General features: G+C 34.8%; 1 protein-coding gene across 2 annotated transcripts in view; it reads right to left on the bottom strand.

Moving 5' to 3' along the window:
* The window catches only part of DENND1B (DENN domain containing 1B), a 327198-nt gene that overhangs the window by 49742 nt on the left and 258106 nt on the right, over nt 1–19350 (bottom strand). For both annotated transcript variants that reach the window (XM_051998705.1, XM_051998706.1), the window contains exon 14: nt 16696–16797. In XM_051998705.1, coding sequence (XP_051854665.1) covers nt 16696–16797 — 102 coding nt within the window. The remainder of the gene's footprint in view (nt 1–16695; nt 16798–19350) is intronic.

Genomic DNA, 19350 nt, shown 5'->3' with positions numbered 1-19350 from the left:
TTATCTGTACTACCAGACCCAAGAATCTGATACAGATTTATATCAAAACCTATTCATATATCCTGGTAACACTGCCAGTGTGATAAGAATCCTGGTTTCAGGCTATGGAAGTTTCCTCAAGGTTCAACAGCCAGCTTGTCTATAGCATTTCAGGATCCAAAACCCAGTAGGGGCTTAAACCTGGAAGTACCAATGTTAGGAAAAGCAGCCTTTAGCAGTGCCAGGAAAGGGAGGTTCTGAACTGCCTATATGAGGCTGGAGAACAGGAATACATGAAGTGGGGCAGATATCCAGGACAGGATACTCTGAGTGTGGGAAGCTGTGCAGCATGCCACTATGATGAAAGAGCACTATACTGAGTAGGAGTCAATTCCCACCACTCAAACATCACCTGGAGCAGAATGAGGCTAGTGATCTGTGAATTTAATAATTTAATAAAATTCCCCATTAAGCATTAAACTGGAAATTCTTTTAAAAAGAGAGAGAAAACCTTATTGAAATGATAATAAAATTATTAGCTGTCTTTCTGGAAAAAAAAACTTTGAAGTATTTTTTTAAAGAGAGAGAATATTTTTGGAATCAAAAATGAAAAAAAGAATATTTCACAATTGAAGAAAAACAACATAAACCATTAGGAACCACTCAATTATATGTCAACAAAAACATCAATTTAAATTTAATAGATGAATACTGACAAAAATATAAAAGTTTTACAAAAAAGTTATTTAAATAAGTCAATTTTAAGAAAAAAAATAATTGAATAAGCCATAAGTGAATTCCCAAACTAAAGAAAACCCAGGACTAAATGGATTTACAACTGGATTTAAGAAAATAAACATTTTTTTAATTTTATGATAGTCAAATGATAATTAACTTCAATTTACAACTGAATTTAAGAAAATAAACATTTTTAATTTTATGATAGTCAAATAATAATTAACTTCAATACTACATAAGCTGTCAACAAGAATAGAAGCAATTCTTCTAAGTTCCTTTATGATACAAATAGGTTCTGATACCTAAATGAGGAAAAAGCCAAACAAAAAAGAAAACCATGGGTGAATAATACTAATAAAAATGACATGAAACGAGTCAAATAAAGTATTAGAAAAGAGATTGCTAACATATATTAAAAAATATTTATGTAATATACTAAAAAAAGTGACCAAATTGTATTTATACAAGGAATACTGGCTTGGCTCAGTAGTACCATGTAGCATCATAGAAGGAGAATGAGGGGAGAGCAGTTACTTGAAAATCTAAAGACTAGAGAATATCAAGAAAAATATGGTGATAAGGAGTGTCAAAAGCTGAAGAGAGGATAAGAAAGATGAGTACTGAGACAAGCGATCATAAATAACTTCAGAAAGAACAGTTAGAAGCCAGCCTAAAAAGGGCTTAAGAAGATAGCTAGAGGAAAGTAGAGACACCTATAAAATATGGCTTTCTAAAGGAGATCACAAAAGTTAGTAGAGATCTAGAACAACTGATAGTAAGGACAGCCAATTCAAGTGAAGTTTTTCTGAGAATGAGCAAAATATAAACATGTTTGAAGGCAATTAGCAAGCAGTCAACAGGGAGTATGAGTATTAGTGAGAAAGGAGGAATGACAGGGGGGTAATATGCTGGAGAAGACAGAATGGAGTGTTCTTCCTAGTTTGTGTGGAGGGCTTCGCTTTGGCAAAGAGAAATACCACTTCATGAGATAGGAAAGGAGGAGGAGAAAGGAGCAGAAAGCATTAGAATGAAGTGAGATGAAGAGGAGGGAAGAAGCAAGAGCTCTCTATAAATAAGTCTCAATTTTTCCATAAAATATGAGACAAACTTCTCAAATGAGAAGAAAAGGGAGAGTTGTGGAAAGCTTGAAGAAGAATTAAAAGACCTGGTAAAGCCATTGTAGTGAAGAGAATGGTGAACTTGATTAAGGAGGTATATTTCCTTGCCATTTTGAGAACTCAGTTAACATTATACTTGTACTACAGCCAAAACAGCATGGCTTCTTAATTTTTTCCAGCTTCATTCTGCAAAGCTAAGGGATAGGTGGAATGGCAACAAATCATGATTAGTGCGGCTTTAAACTATGACTGCCTCTGTGTAGCAATGACTGGATGGAGGAGTTGGTCATGGGAAATAAGAAAGTTTAAGAATTTAAAAATTAGAGGATTTGAAGAAGTAGCAATATGTATACTGAAATCTCCTACTATGAGAGTAAAAGTAAGGGAAGCTCTAGTAGAAGTAGGGGAGGAGTCAAGTATTGAACTCAAATAGGAAGAAAGAAGAGTATCCCTGGTGGTCTGTTGACAGCAGATATCAGAATTTTAATTGAGTGATATAAATGGATTGAGTAAACCTTTACAGAGCAAAGGATTCTGAGTGATGGTGATAAAGAGCCCAGAAAATGAAAAAAAAAAGCAGGAGTAACCCCAGCTTCTCTCATCACAACACGTGTGTCTTGATGAATAAGTTAAAATATAACCAATGCTAGAAAGAATAGTCAGGACAAAGTGTCAGCAAACTAGAGTCAAGTTTTGATGAATGTAAGAAGATGGAGAGAGCAAGACAAGACAAGGTTTAAGATGAAATCTAATTACTTTTTATGAGAAATGGTAAAAACTTGGCACCATCTAGCAAAACAATCTCATATATCTAAGGTGTGTATGTTCATTGAATAAATGAACAGATCACTAAGAATCTATGGTATAGTATAATGTTATTTTCCGACTTTCATTTCCAAAATTACTTTAAAGATATTTCTAAGTATATGCCATGATATAGGATCTGAAACTTAAGTATATACTGAACACAGAAAAGTATCCCTATAGATGCAATAGAGAACATTTTATTTTGCCTCCTATCCTCCCTTCCAAGACTTAGTCATTAATCTTTGATGTATAACAATGTCAAATGCTTTTTTTTTTAAAGTCAAAGTATACTGTATTCACTGAATTTCCCTTATCTGACATGGCAGTATATCTTCAAAGAACTCTAACTGATTAGTTAAGCACGACCTCCCCTGCCTGAATCCATTCTGGATATCCTTAATCAAATCATAGATTTCCAGGTGTTCTCTTAATACAACCCATGATAGAGTTTCCCAAGGTCTGCCAAGATTCTATGTAAAAGCTATTATACTTCAATTTTCTGCTCAGCCTTAATCAGTTTTTAAGAAACTGACATGATTTATTTTAATTTCAAATTAAAGAAATTTTCCTTCAGCACAATTTTTGAAAGTTTAACATAGTTTTTAACTTAAATCAGCTATCTACTTTAAATATAGGTTAAAAATTGTAATTTCTATCACAGTATGGTATAATAAATATACATTTTAACTCTATTAACTTTATAATGCCTTTATAATGTCATTTGTGAAAATGTTAATTTTAATAAAATTGTATATATCTTTTACATTTTTAAGTATTCTACCTACTTGGAATATATTAAAGAATCATATGATTTAAAGAGATTAAGGATTAGCTAAAAGTCTTGCAGATATTAAGGATTAGGATGGAATTAAAAATCGATTATCTCCTTACTCCCAATTCTTTACATTTTGACAATATTTAGTAGCTCCAACATCAATTCTCATTGTTCACAATAGCTAATATTATAGTTTTTAAGTACTTCAGGATATAAATTCATAAATATTAAAATCAATATTAATGAATATGCTTAGTAAATCTATTAATCACACATAAACTCCTCAACCTCTGAAACAGTACCGAGTAAAATTTCACATGATAAGCTCTACCATTCCAAAGATTTCTAGCACAACACTGGAGATATGTTACTATGAAAATTTGTCATAAGTAGAAGTAAAGATAAAATGGCAACAACAACAAAAAATTTAGTTAGGCAAATGATGGCTCCTTCCTTCAGGATCTATGCTAAGTAAAGTTTAACACCCTATTACAATTAGCTCATTTTAAGCTTAAAATGAGCTAATTCCTCTTCCTCCACTTCAAGGAGTTTATTTTAGATGAAATGCCCTAAATTCAGTCACAATCACTCCAAGCTCCCAGTCATGACAATTGAAAACATTTAGACAGACAATGACAGCCCATTAGTTAACCATTGTCTTGGTGGTTGAAGAAAACTTTACTGGAAATGTTATATTAAAAAAAAAAAAAGTAGATTAAGTTATGGATAGATTGGACATGGGGAGGGTAATATGAGTAAAAAGCTGTGCTTTTCTTTGTACTACTCTCAGTATCCATCTGATGACAGTAGAGCAATGACTTCTTAAGATACTACCTTTTTTTGTAATAGCTCAGTCCTTCCTTTCCCTCTCAAAGGTAAACATTTCAGGCTCTCATAATCATATCCTTAAACTCTCTCCTTATTTTCACATAACTTCTTCCTTTTATACAAATTCTTTAGGATAAGATCCAAATTCTCACACGATGACTTTCATTGATTCAAAGAGGCATATAAGCCCTGTTTACACTTGGTTATGATAGTCTGATTTAATTAGAAAGTATTCCTATGTAACAAAAATAATTATTTAACTGGGTGGGATAATTAATGAGTTTCTTTACACAAATGGTATCATAATTGATGACAACAATGAGGCAAAGAGAAATGAGAGGAGAATTCAGCACACTGCTAATGCTGCTAATACTGGCAGTTATAGAATGAAAAAATTAAAGGGGATTAGAGAGAAAGAGTAAGGAGAAGGAAAGAGGGAAGAAGAGAGAGGGGATAGGAAAAATCTCTAAAAACTGAAGATTATGTTTATACCCCTGACTCTTGTTCCTGGTATAGTGAACTTACTGTTTAACTATCATTGAATTTGACAAATTTTCTGCCTTCAATACCTTGATTTAGAAATTGGAAGTGATAATAAAATCATTTAAGGTACTTGGAATAAAAGATGTTCAATAAGATATAAAGTGTAATATTTAAAAAAAGAAAAGACAAAAGTTGGTCACTCACATCCAACTCTTCATGATCTCATTTGAGGTTTTCTTGACAAAGATAATGGAATGGTTTGCGATTTCCTTCTCTGGGAGAACCTTGACATTATCCTCGGCAAGGATAACATTCTTATCAAACATTATTTAACTTCAGTTCAACAGCTAAAAGATGCTGCTGAGAGTAGCAGTCTTGTGGATATCAGAGAAGATAGTAGTCTTAAATTACTTTGCTCCCAACTTCATATGAACCTCATTTGACTCTGTTGCCACTAAGACAGTTGATAATAAACCTATTCCTTTGCAAGATGAAACTAATCAGACACCAGAAGTTCAAGATACATCAGTTAGATTGTGAATTAGCACCAGATACCACTAGTATTGCTCTGTAGAATCTGTTGCCACTTAAGACTGGAATTAGATAATTCTTCCTACTTTTCTGTTGTCCTTACATTTTCTTTCAAGTGTTTTTTTAACTTCATAATTTATATAGAATATATATTCTCATCATTTGTTTTCAGATTTCAAATATACTGAGGATCTATTTTGAGGGCATTTTGCTAATCTTGTATGTTCAAATATTCAATTGTACAATATTGAATATCTATATTCAAAGCTCTTTGCACTTTACAGAAACATTCTGTGATGTCCACTAAGCTGACTGACAAGAAATACATATGGATTTGTAAAGCCAGAGGCATTAATGATTAAGTGAATAGGAAAGAGCAGATTCTCCCAATCATCTAAAACATTTCATTAATATGTGCATTGTTATCTTGCTCTTGGTGTTTCACAGGTAACTACAAGCAGGCTGAAAACTTCTGCTTTAAAATGAGTATTAATACCTTAGAGTGCCACATATAACAATCACGGTGGACAAAGTGTAGTGAAGACATGCTAAAACTGTCCTTGAGCACCAAATCCTTGTAAAATAGCCCCAAAATAAGGTCCCCATCTCTGACTACAAATCTCCCTCTACTGAGGTTTCCACCTACTGAATCGAGATCTGCTTTTTTTCCACCACTTTTAATTCTTCCTTTTTGTTTTCTGTTATTATCCTGTTGCACCATTTCTTTGTGAGAAATCACAGGAGTGATTTTTCCCTATTATTTATCAATTAGGTGATTAAGGTGCATCATATCTTATAGAGGGCTGAAACTCTTGAGTAATTGCACTGAGGCTGGTTCAAGCACTTAGGGCTAATTACTGATTGGACAATACTCTATGGGCATATGCTTGGAAAACGGTCCTTCCCACTATCCTGTGCTGGCTCAATGATTGGTGTATAAGAGGATTGTAGGAGGAACTAGGGGTTGGACTCTGGGTCTAGCCAGAGTCACACTTTGGCCATAGTGGAGGGAGAAGGCAATCCCGAAGATTCTGCTTCCATCCTGTTCAATCCTGCATCTAAAGATCAAGAATAAAAACTAAGGACTTTTGCTTATCCTGACTCCGGCTGATTCTGAGGTATCCTGAGTGCTAGCAGTGGTCACAATACTTTCCCTTCCAGTTCGCTTTGTCCTTTTCTGCAATCTCCCATTATGCATACTGATCTAACAAAATGCACTGATTTACCCACAGGCAAAGGTTTTAAGATTTAGTCCATGGAATTTCAAGACTATTTATTCCTCCATCAATTCTTCTATTTTTTTTTATAAGCTCTTTTTTATCTTTACTCTATTGTGTACTTTTAGATAGAATAATTTTAATTATTCCTCTGTTGTTATTTATTTATTTTAGCCATAAAGGTTTCTTTATCTAATTGTTGGTCTGGGGTTTTTGATTTTTTGCTTCAAATAAATAGTTTCTAGGTATGAGGTTATTTATATAATTTTTTATGTTTAATTAGTGGTTGTATCACTTACCTTTCTTGTTTCTTCCATTTGGAGTATTTGCAAATCAAATGATCTACTCAACAACTGGCCTTTTTCTTTTTGAAAAAATGCCTCTTTTATTGAATATACATCTTTATTCATTAATTATTAGGTTTAGGTTTGCAGAATAGATCAATTAGGAGAACATATTTGAGCTTTGCTGCTTTCTGGAATATATTACTCTATTCTCTTCTAGAATTGCTAGTAAGTGTAGAAGATTCTTGAGTTATTTTGTAATGCCAGAGAAACTGAGCAAGATAGAGATTAGAGAGTATTTAATAATTTATTAAATGAAGAGATATAGTGGGACCAATGGATCCATGGTTGATCCCAGGGCTGAATGAGACTATCGTCTCCAAAAATCCAGCAAGCAGAGTTCTCAATGACATATGTACATGTGGCTCAGACACAGAGGGTAGACTGAGGCAGGGGCATACTCAGAGTACTGAGAGCAGAACAGGACTCTGACAGGGTGGGGTAAGCCTCTGGAGAGGGAATGACATAATCAGGAGGAGGCACCCCAGACATGGGGAGAGGCATCTTGATAAGACAGTATCTGATATTCTAATAGCTTGGGATGGGGATCTATCAAGTATTCTGATAAAGAGGGAAGGGAGGTTTTGCAGAACTGAGAACCAGGGAAACCAAGTCAGGACTGAGTCAGGATAATTAGGGAAACTGAGTCAGGAAAATAACAGAGAACTATGGCATAACAATTTGAATTTCCTTGCCTTTATATTTGAAGATCTTTTTCCTGATGCCTTGGAGAATTTGTTATTCATTACCAGAACTATGAAAATTCACTACTGTGTGTCCTGAAACTTGGCAAGTAGGGTTTTTTGTTTTGTTTTTTTTGAGATCATGATCTCTGGATCATTTTGGCTGGAGTTTTTGTTTTCTGCTTTCAGAAGTTCTAGACAGAGTTCTTGTATTATTTCACACATTATAGTTGCAGATATTTGATTTTTTTTTCTTCTGGAAGACCTACATATCTGGTCTATGAAATCAATGTATTTTGATCTTGTGAATCAGCTAGGTAGAACAGTGTTAAGGGACAGCTCAATTCTCCGAGAGCCTCCACAGCTGTAGATCATAGCATCTGAAGGAGTTGCAGGGCAGCCTTTGCTGACACAGGTCTTGCAGACTGGGAACGAGATAAATTGGAGGCAGAGGGAAGAGGAGAGAAGTCAGACAACACAATGACCTCTCAGTGGAGAGGTCAGAGAACAGCAATTGCCTCTCAATCTCCTTGGGTCATCCTCTCACAAGAGATGATCCATTCTGCAGGTCTGAGTTGGATCTTCAGCAGCCACTGTCAGGTGGCTCCCTTGTATTCCTATAGCTCCCTGTAGCACAACAGAACAGTAGGCAGGGCATTGCATCTGGAATCAGGAAGATGAGTCTGAATCTTGCTACAGCTACTAGATGTGTCATCCTTGGTAAATCATTTAACCCAGGGGTCCTCAAACTTTTTAAATAGGGGGCCAGTTCACTGTCCCTCAGACTGTTGGAGGGCCGGACTATAGTAAAAACAAAAACTTTGTTTTGTGGGCTTTTAAATAAAGAAAGTTCATAGCCCTGGGTGAGGGAGATAATCGTCCTCAGCTGCCGCATCTGCTCCGTGGGCTGTAGTCTGAAGACCCCTGATTTAACCTCTACATGTCTTCGTTTACTTATCTATCACAATTGTGAGGATAAAATGAGAATTTTTATAAAGAACTATGTAAACCTTAAAGCACCACATAAATGGTACTACTATGGTTTTGCTTATGTAGATAACCTGTGTACTTCTAACACTTTTGCCTTTTGCTTCTCTTCTAGAAGAGTTTATGCTTCTCTTTTTCCAGGTTGTCCTTCAGTTCAGTATAGCTGTATTCAAAAGCAGCTGTTCCTTCTCTCGCCCCTTATTTATCATTCTCCTTGAAGTCCCCTGTTGCTCATCTGCTAATTTCTGATTTGATATCATACTTCTGCAGAGGCTGAATTAAAGGATGATTCTCAATCTCAGGGAGGAAAGGAGAAAGATCTTCCTCTGACCATGCCCTGCTTCTCCTGTTCTTTGAGTGAAGGCAGGGGCCACCAGCATGATTTCTGTCTCTGCCTAAAGAAAATTTCTACTTCTTGTTAAGGATCTGATCTCTCATGCATGATGTGGAAAACTTAGGGAAATAGAAACAACCTTTCTCTTGACCTCACATCTTCTTTTCTTTTTGCATCTAATTTCATGAGGCAAAAGAAACAGAAAAGTCAGTGGGGAGTAGGGTTTCTATTGCCTGTTGGGCAAGTTTGACTTCTACCTCCCACTGCATAGCTGCTCACTGCTTAATCCCCAGTCCTCATGATGAGGAAGTAGTCAAACAGGGCCTCCCATCTGATCCCCAGGCAAAATGTGCTCCTATCATCCTATTCTAAGGCCTCCTTTTCAAATGGGTAGGGAGCATAGAAGTCTAGTGCTTGTTTTCCACAGAATAGTGGGTTGCGCTAAGGGAGATGCACTGCTATAATGACTATAGTAATACCATGGAAAACTGCTGAATACATCTCAAAGTCAGATTGTGTGGGTCTTTTAAAGTACGAAGGTTAGGTGGAGAGTGATAAGGGATTGGTGTTCTTGGCTGATAATTCATAAGGCTATTAAAAAGTTAGGCATCTAGCAGTGCCTGATCTAAAACTATATTATAAAGCAGCAGTCATCAAAACTATCTGGTACTGGCTAAGAAATAGAGTGGTGGATCAGTGGAATAGGTCAGATACACGTGAAACAATAATCAATGACTATAGTGATCTAGTAATTGATAAACCCCCAAATTTCAACTTTTGGAATAAGAACTCAGTTTTTCAAAAAATTGCTGGGAAAACTGGAAAATGATGTCAGAAACTCAGCATAGATCTACATCTCACATCCCATACCAAAATAAGATAAAAATGGATACATGATTTAGGCATGAAGGGTGAAACTATTAGCAAATTAGGAGAACAAGGGATAGTTTACCTATCAGATCTTAGGATAAGGGAGGAATTTATGGCCAAAGAAGAATTAGAGAAAATATTAAATTCAAAATGGACAACTTTGATTACAATAAATTTAAAAGTTTTTGCCCAAATAAAAGCAACACAGCTAAGATTAAAAGGGAAGCACAAAGCTGGGGAAAAAAAAAATTACAGCCAGTGTTTCTGATAAAAGTCTAATTTCTTTCTTTTTTAAAAAAATATTTATTTGCTTAATATTTTTCCAGTTACATTCAAAACAGTTTTATATTTATTTTTCCATTAAGGCTTTTTAATTTTCAAAACATGTGCATGGATAATTTTTCAACATTAACCCTTGGAAAACAGTGTGTTCCAGTTTTTCCCCACCTTCCCCCCACCCTTCTCTTAGATGGCAAGTAATCTAATAAATGTTAAACATGGTAAAAAAATATATGTTAAATCCGATATATGTTTACATATTTATACAATATTCTTGCTGCACAAGAAAATCAAATCAAAAAAGAAAAAAATAAGAAAGAAAATAAAATGCAAGCAAACAACAATAAAAAAGAGAGAAAATGCTATGTTGTGATTCACACTCAGTTCCCACAGTCCTTTCTCTGGGTGTAGATGGCTCTCTTCATCATAAAATCATTGCAACTGGCCTGGATCATCTCATTGTTGAAAATCTATCAGAACCGATCATCATATAATCTTCTTATTGCTGTGTACAAAGATCTTCTGATTCTGCTCATTTTACTCAGCATCAGTTCATGTAAGTCTCTCCAGGCCTCTCTGAAATCATCCTGCTGACCGTTTCTTACAGAACAATAATATTCCACAATAACATTCATATACCATAACTTATTCAGCCATTCTCCATCTAATGGGCATTTATTTTCCAGTTCCTTGCCACTACAAAAAGGGCTGACACAAACATTTTTGCACATGTGGGTCCCTTTCCCTTCTTTAAGACCTCTTTGGGATATAAGCCCAGTAGAAACATTGCTGGATCAAAGGGTATGCACATTTCTATACTCTAAATGTCTCATTTCTAAACTATGTAGAAAACTGACTTAAATTTCTAAAATACAAGTCATTCCCCAATTGATAAATGGTCAAAGGATATGAACAAACAATTCTCATATAAGAAATTAAATCTGCAGTCACATGAAAAAATGTTTTAAATTACTATTGATTAAAGAAATGCAAATTAAAAACAACTCTTAGATATACCACCTTACACTTTTCAGACTGGCTAAGATGACAGGAAAATATAATGATAAATGTTGAAGAGATTGTGAGAAAACTGGGACACTAACATATTGTTGGAGGAATTGTGAACTAATCCAACCATTCTGGAAAGGTATTTGGAATTATACCCAAAAGATTATAAAACTGTGCATACACTTTGACCAGCAATGCTACTCCTGGGTCTGTGTCCTAAGGAAATCATAAAGGAGGGGAAAGGACCCACATGTGCAAAAATGTTTGTAGCAGCTCTTTCTGTGGTAGCAAAGAACTGGAAAATGAGTAGATACCCATCAATTGGGTAATGGTAGAATAAGTTTGGTATATGAAAGTAATGGAATATTATTGTTCTATAAAAAATAATGAATGAGTTGATTTTACAAAGGCCTGAAAAGATTTACATAAACTGATGCTGAGGAAACAAAAAGAACCAATAAAACAATAACAGCAAGATTATGAGATTATCAACTATAACAGACTTTAGTTTTTGGCAGTAATTCAGTGATCCAAGACAATCCCAATAACTTGGAATGGAAAACATAACTATTCACATCCAGAGAAAGAACTATGGAAACTGAATATAAATCAACACATGCTGTGTTCACTTTTTTTTCCCCTTTTTTCTTCTTCCTCTTGTCGATTTTCCTTTTTGTTCCAATTTTTCTCTCCCAACATGATTCATAAAGAAATAGATTAAAAAATGCATGTACAAATGTAGAATCCCTTCAAAAATGTTATTTTTATGTGTAACTGAGGGAAATATTCATATATATAAATATATGTACATATACATACATATATACATATATATACATAAATAAAACTTCCTGGAAAATTTAAAAAAAAAAGTTTAGGTTTCCTGGTATCTTTGATTATGGAGACAATGGAAATTGTTCTATCTCTGGCTCTTAAGTCCTGTTGTCTATATTTCCATCCTGTGGATCATATAACTCTCCAATGATAGTTTAATTATTTTAAAAACTTTTTAGTGAGGCAATTGGGATTAAGTGACTTGCCCAGAATTTGAACTCAGGTTCTCCTAACTCTAGGACATATCCCAAGTCTCTATAGAAGGTTCTCTTACTTTTTACTTTCTATATCTCCATTGTTTGGGGGTAACATTGACTCCCAAAGATCCAATTATTATCTCTCTCTAGTTAATTTCTAGATCTATATACTAGTGTATCTACTAATCTGCAGTGCCATTACCATTATTAGATATTTTGAGCTGAATATGTCATAGGCATCTCAAATACAATATATCCCATACAAAACTATGTATCTGCCTCTCCTTTTGAACTTCACTAATTCTCTGCAGGAAGCCTCTCACTGAGTCACTGAGCTGCCCCTCTTCTATTTGTAACTTGACAATAAATTGTAAATTCTAAAGATACTTTTTAATGTAATTTGTTAGTCAGTAAACATTATTAGGTACTTAATATGTACCAGATGACAAAGAGTCAGACATGACTGAAAAATAACTCAACAATAAAAACATACCAGATACTGTGCTAAGCCTTGTAATCTAATGAGAAAAGGAAGTTATATTTTAAACATATATATAAAATATATATGGACCTTCTATACTTTTAAATAATCAAATATGCACAATTATCATTCTTTTATGTTATGCTAACAGAGTAAAAAAAAAGCATCGTATAAAATCTGTCATATCTTAGAATTTGTGGATCTAAAGAGCTTTTTTTGATATTTTATGTGAATCTATCATCATTATTGTTATGAAAATAATCTACCCAAAATGAACTACATTCTATCTAATTTATATTCACTTTCTTTGTTAATTTGCTTAGTTACTAATGAATACACAATACCCTAAAAACATGCAACCCCTTCATGCAGATTTATATTTTTTAATAAAAAGTTTTAGTGGTTTTTAAAAGTCAACAATTAGTAGTCACGAGACTTGATCACATAAATGAATTTATCAATTTAGAACTGGAAAGCATCTGAAATATGAAAATGATGAAATAATATAATCTAATACCTTCACTCTGTTGAGTATTTTCAAATTACCTATTATTGACTTATTTTTATATTATTTATTTATTGGGATGCAATGTGCTTTCAAAGAAAATTTCCAGTCTGGCTTTCCATCTTTGGTGCCTGATTGATCCACCTAAATCTCCACCTAATAGAAGCTGTAGCAGCCAGGTTGAGAGTAACTGAGTCTCAAACTTTGGGAACAGAGGGGTGTCTACCCAAGCACATGAAGACTTCCCTTGACAGAATGGGCAAATGAAAACAATTTGTTTCAACAGCCGTGAAGGCAGCTGAAGCTGGTGCCATAGACTGCTTAGATCTTGGTAGACATTGAAGAAACCAAAGTTATTCACTATTCCAAACTTTTAAACTATAGTTTGTGACTCCATATAGAATGATCTTGTACCTGAATGTGGGGGTTGCAAAATTATGATTTATTAACAGTATATGTTTGGTTTTATACCTATCTTACATATCTATATACCTAGAGTCACATAAAAATTTCTCAGGTGAAAAGGGATCACAAGTAGAAAAAATTAAAGAAGTCCTGTACTACATCTCAAGCCATCACTAGTTATCTTGACTTTTTCCTGTCATTGAACTGTAATAATTCTGGAAGAGAGAATAAAGTCAGTGATTTTATGCAATTCTTCTTCACATAAATCCAATTTATGCATGAATCTAAAAGACATCACTAATACCATTTTATTTTTTTAGTCTTATGGTGACAAGGAAGTGATAAAGCAACTGGTGAAGATATATTGATAGCTGTAGTCACAATCCTGCAAACAAGAGGCTCAGACCACAGGAATGTGTTCTCATTGGAAGCAGCAGTGGGAGTTGGCAACTAAAGTGGTTGCAATGAAGAGGAGCATCGTGAAACTGGAGTAAGTTTTGCAACAATCTTGTATACCTATCAAAAGGAGTAAATGACAGGCTCATGACAATACATATTGCCATTTGCAAGAAAGCGCTTATGCTCCTACAAATTGCCTCACTAAGGTCAAAGAAAAAATTTATGAAGACTTGGAGATCTTCTTTATCAATATGCCAAAAGAAGACAAGCTTACAATTCTGGGTGACTTTAATGCTAAGTGTAGCATAGACTACTAGACATGGCAGTGAATCCTTGGGAGTAATGACTGCAATTTTCCAAATTATATGGCAAGAGATTATATTTCAGGAGTTCAAGGATTCCTCCACTGTTCATCTCTCTATAAAGGTAATGGAAACAAACTGCTCTGTGATGATCACAGGGTGGGTCCTCTCTTAGTTAATGGTTGGTGGAGTCTTGTCTTAATAAGCTAATTCTTCACTTGGACATGGTCAAGTACCCGAGAAGCAGCATGCCTTCAAAAAATGCAAAGAGTAGCTGATATGTTTGCTTCCCAAGCAAAGCCAGGAGCAGAATAGAGGTCTGTAAACAACATTTATTGATCTGGCCAAATTAGATATTGTCAGTCATGAGGAGTTATGGAAAATTACATCAAAATTTGGATTCTGTGAGAAGTTCATCAGTATAGTATATCAATTTCATGGGTTCTGGATAAAGGATGAAGCTTTTGAGCTTTCCCAGTCACCAATTAAGGACACAAGGTTGTATACTTGCTTCTATGCCTTTTAGCAAGCTGTTTTCTTTTTCTTCTTTTTGTGTGTGGGACAACTGGAGTTAAGTGACTTGCCTAGGATCACACATTTAGTTAGTATTATGTATCTGAGGCCAGATTTTGAATTCAGGTCCTCTTGACTTCAGGGCTACTTTATCCACTGCATTATCTAGGTGCCCCTAGCGTGATGTTTTAAACAATGTTTTTAGATGTTTTCAATGAGGATGAACATGGCATCAAGGTCAGCTATGCACTAATGGCGCACTGATTAATTATTTAACTTGAAAAGACTACAAGCTAAGACGAAAGTGGAAGGAAAGTTGGTGCATATTGTTTTTATTCACAGATGATTATGCACTCAACACAGCCTCTGGAGCTAAGATGCAACAAAGTATGGATTGATTCTCTGTTGCTTGTGCTAATTTTAGCCTAACAATACCAAGAAAACAGAGGTGCTCTATCATCCAGCCCCACACCATCCATTTGCGGAACCATCAATTACAACACATAGAGAATCTTTGAATGCTGTGGATAAGTTTATTTAGCTTTCCAGGACACTTTCTAGAAATGTATACTTAAGTAATGAGGTTGATGCACACAATGCCAGAGCTAACTCAGTGTTTGGAAGGCTCCAAAGGAAAGTGTGGGAGAGGAAAAATATTAGACTGCTGACCAACTGAAGGCCTACTGAACTGTTGAATTGAGCTCATCATTGTATACTTGTGAAACCTGGGTAGGGAAGCTAGCTTCAAGACAAGAAACTGAATCTCTCCCATGTGAATTGTCTTAGGAAGATTCTGAAGATTGTCTAGCAGGATAAGATATTGGACACAGAGGTTCTTTCTCAAACTAAACTGTCAAGCATCAAATTCTCCTGCAGAGGGTAATTCTGATGGGCTGGCCATGCTGTTCAAATGCCAAACGTATGCTTGTCTAAAAGACTATTTTATAGGTTACTCACACAAGGCAAGTGCCCACATCCTGGTAAGAAGAAGAGATATAAGGACCCTCTCACAGTCTCTCTGAAGAACTCTGGAGTTGACACTGGCCCAGCATAGTGTTCCCTTATCAAAGAAGGTGTGCTGTGTTCTATGAGCACAAAAAGTAAACTCAAAAGTAGCTCAAAAGAAACAGGAGTTCCATAAATTTAGAGAATTCTCCTCAGATGTGCACACTGCCCATTTGTGCCTACCTGGGATGGACTACTGATTTGATTAGTTACAGTGAGGCACAATGTACTTATTCTAATATAGTGATGTTATTTTGATTTCCCTTTAAGAATGAAGCTTGTTTGCATATAATAGTTAGCATGTTGTATCTCTTACTAGACTGTAATTTGAAAACAGAAACTATATATTTTTTTTCTTTGAAATATACCCATAGTTTAAGTGCCTGATACTGAGCAGACACTAAATAAATATTTACTGACAGAATTCCTCTATCATACTAAAGAGGATGTTGTCTTACACTGAGGGTAATATACATTGTCCTTAGCAGATTACAAGTTAGTAAACATGAAGTTTTTCATAACAGTAATTTTTAACATATAAAGTTTGCAGAGGGTACTTGGAGAGGGAGCAGGAGATGGTTGATAGCTGATTTTGAAACACCTAGGTTAAAATTTTGCCTTCAGCCTCTGACTTATGGCAAGTTAATGGAACTTCTCAGTGCCCCCAGATAATTTTATTAAGAAGGCAGAGGAAGTGATGGTGGTGGTGGTTGGTGGTGGAGGTGGAGAAGGAAGAGGAGGAAACAGAGAAGAAGAAAGAGGAGTAGGAAGAGGAGGAGGAGGAAGAGAAGAAGAGTTTGGATAGTCAAGGTACATATTTGACAAATGGAATTTCCTTTTAAGTCTATACACACACACACACACACACACACACACACACTCTACAAAACTGAAGAGGAGAGGCAACATTTTATCTGGCAAGGGGGAAAAAAGGTGATTTTCCCTAGAAAAGATCAAACTTAGCAAGGTTTAAACATAGCTTCAAAATAATAAAAAGTGTAAAAAATAAAAAATAAAAAAAAAATAGTGATAACTGTACAACAGAGAAGTAAATCAAAGTTGTCCACACTTACCTGCTTGAAAAGTTGAAGGTTCACTGCATTTTCCAAAAATTGTTTCATTAAGCTGGAACGATGCTTTACAAAACTATCTTCACAAAAACTGATAGGTTCTCCCTAAATGTAAATAGAGATTTGTAAAAACCTAAGTAAATAATCATAAAGATACCATATGGGGTCCTTATTGTATCTAGATACCTATAGCTATAACTATCCACACATACACAAAGTGGGGGGTATGTATGTGTAAATTAAAAACTTGGGAACTCTGGGATATTTGGATAAGCACTCCCTTCATGGTGCTTATAATGTAAGTGACATATTGTTCAGATCTTATAACAGAAAAGACAGTGGTTAGTAAGAAGTATGGTTCTCCTAATTAGGCTCTGCTAAGTACTATATACTTTTAATTAAATATAGCTTATAAGGTAGGACACCTAATAAGTAGATAGTGATGTTTAATTTTTGTTTCTCTCCCAATGAAAGTGAACCAACTCTAAGTAAGGGAAGCACTCAATCCTTGATACTCCCAAGACACAAAATTAACAAAGGCTTCATAGGCCTATAGGTTAGATTTTAAATATGCATTTCATGGCTAATATGAAAATGTTTTGCATGATTTCACAAATAAATCAGTTTGCTGTCTTAGTGGGTATGGGAGGGATGAGAGGGAGGACAAATATTTAGAATTAAATTTGAAAATAAAAGAATGCTTTAAAATGCACATTAGCAAATATTCAACAAATATGAATTTCATTACTATATTTACATTTTTCACTGACTATAAAATTCTGATTACTTATAATCTAATAATTTTCATAATGTACTGATCATAAGTTTAATTTCTTATGAATATGCCCTTCACTTGAACTTATTATCTTTTCTTCACGATTACAAGTGCAATTTTAAGTAAATAATATTTGTTTCCTACATCTGTCTTCACATTTTACTCATCAGTAGAAATTATTCTTTTTTTTGGCATTTGCTATACAGTAGAACTAGTAGTCTACCAAATCATTATAATTTCAGTGACAAATGCAAACTATGTAAATTTAATCTGGTTCTATCATTGTATACTATTCATGCAGTTCAAAATTCATCACACAGTTCTGACACTGGCAAATCTCTCACTATCTGTAAACATCTTCCCTAAGGAGGCCTTTGACAATATAATACTTATAAAGAAAGTTGCTGAAAAGTAAAACAATGATTAATGACTTGCAGTAACAATGCACGGCAAATCTATTAAAGCAGAGTTATGTTTAAAACAATTTTAAGTACTATTTGAGGAGCCATGGAGCATACAATACCTAATTTACACTCCTTAGAGGTTATTTGGAAAGAGAAATGACAAAGGACAAATAAGTTTGATATAAAATAAGATAGGTAAAGGGAAGTAGTGGAAAATCAGGCTACCTGGGGCCAGGACATGGTGCTCTTGATTACTATTTGAGACTTATAGGAAATACTACTATGGAATAATACTGGGTTCTCACTCTTGCTTAGTGATTCTTTTACATCCACTTTATCAACTCACTATGCTACTCTTCAAATCAACTCTTCTCAATTTTGTTATTTTTTATCAAACTTCCCCCTTCCATTATCCTTGAAGCTAAAATATTCTCATAGTTTACAGAAAAAAAAATTAAGGTCACTGTCAGTGACTTCCCTCTTCTGCCCTTTTCCTTATAGAGGCTTTCTGTCTTTATCTCTTCTTTCCCCCCCATCTCATCATGATGACTGTAAGGAATGCTACACAAGACTAATCCTCTACCTACTTAAACAATTGTATTTCATCTCATCTTCTCTAACAGAATACTAGTCTGTAATGCTTTACTCTACCATTTATTTGAACTTTCTTTGTCTACTGGCTTATTCCTTACTACTTATAAACATAACTATCCCCATTCTCAAAAAAACCCTCACCTGATTCTTCCATCCCTACTATTATTAATAATAATATTAATAGTATTAATAATAATACTATTATCTTCTTCCTTTAGTAGCTAAATACCTTCAAAAGGTAATATAAATGAGGTCTCCACTTTGTTTCCTCTCACTATCATCACTTTCTCCTGAGCCCATTTCTCTGTTCCTCTACCAGAGGTCCTCAAACTACAGCCTGCGGACCAGATGCACCAGCTGAGGACTTTTATCCCCCTGACTCAGGGCTATGAAGTTTCTTTATTTAAAGGCCCACAAAAAATTTTTGTTTTTACTATAGTCTGGCCCTCCAACAGTATGAAGGATAATGAACTGGCCCTCTATTTAAAAACTTTGAGGACTCCTGGACTCAAAATATTTCACTTTGTGAACTCATCAGCTCCCATGGATTTAATTACCATCTCTATGCTGATAATTTTCAAATATACTTCTCCTGCCTCAAACCTCTCTACTGAGCTATAATCACATCTCCGGACCTCCTTTCAAATATCTAAATATAGACATACAGTAGACATCTTAAACTAAACATGCTCCAAACCAAATTAATTATCTTTTCCCCAAAGCACCATTCTCTCCTACTTTCTGTTGCTGCAGACAACACTATCTTCTTGGTCCCCCAGGCTCACAAATGAAGAGTCATTCTCTATTACAACACTTCTCACAGACACCTTCTTGGCTGTTTTGTGAACCACAAGCACCTCAAATCTTAGTTCCAGGCATTTTCTT

This window comes from Antechinus flavipes, chromosome 4, assembly GCF_016432865.1.
Source record: "Antechinus flavipes isolate AdamAnt ecotype Samford, QLD, Australia chromosome 4, AdamAnt_v2, whole genome shotgun sequence".
Classification (NCBI taxonomy): Eukaryota; Metazoa; Chordata; class Mammalia; order Dasyuromorphia; family Dasyuridae; genus Antechinus; species Antechinus flavipes.
The sequence above is the reverse complement of the archived record's forward strand: the minus strand, read 5'-3'. Positions and strand labels throughout refer to the sequence as shown.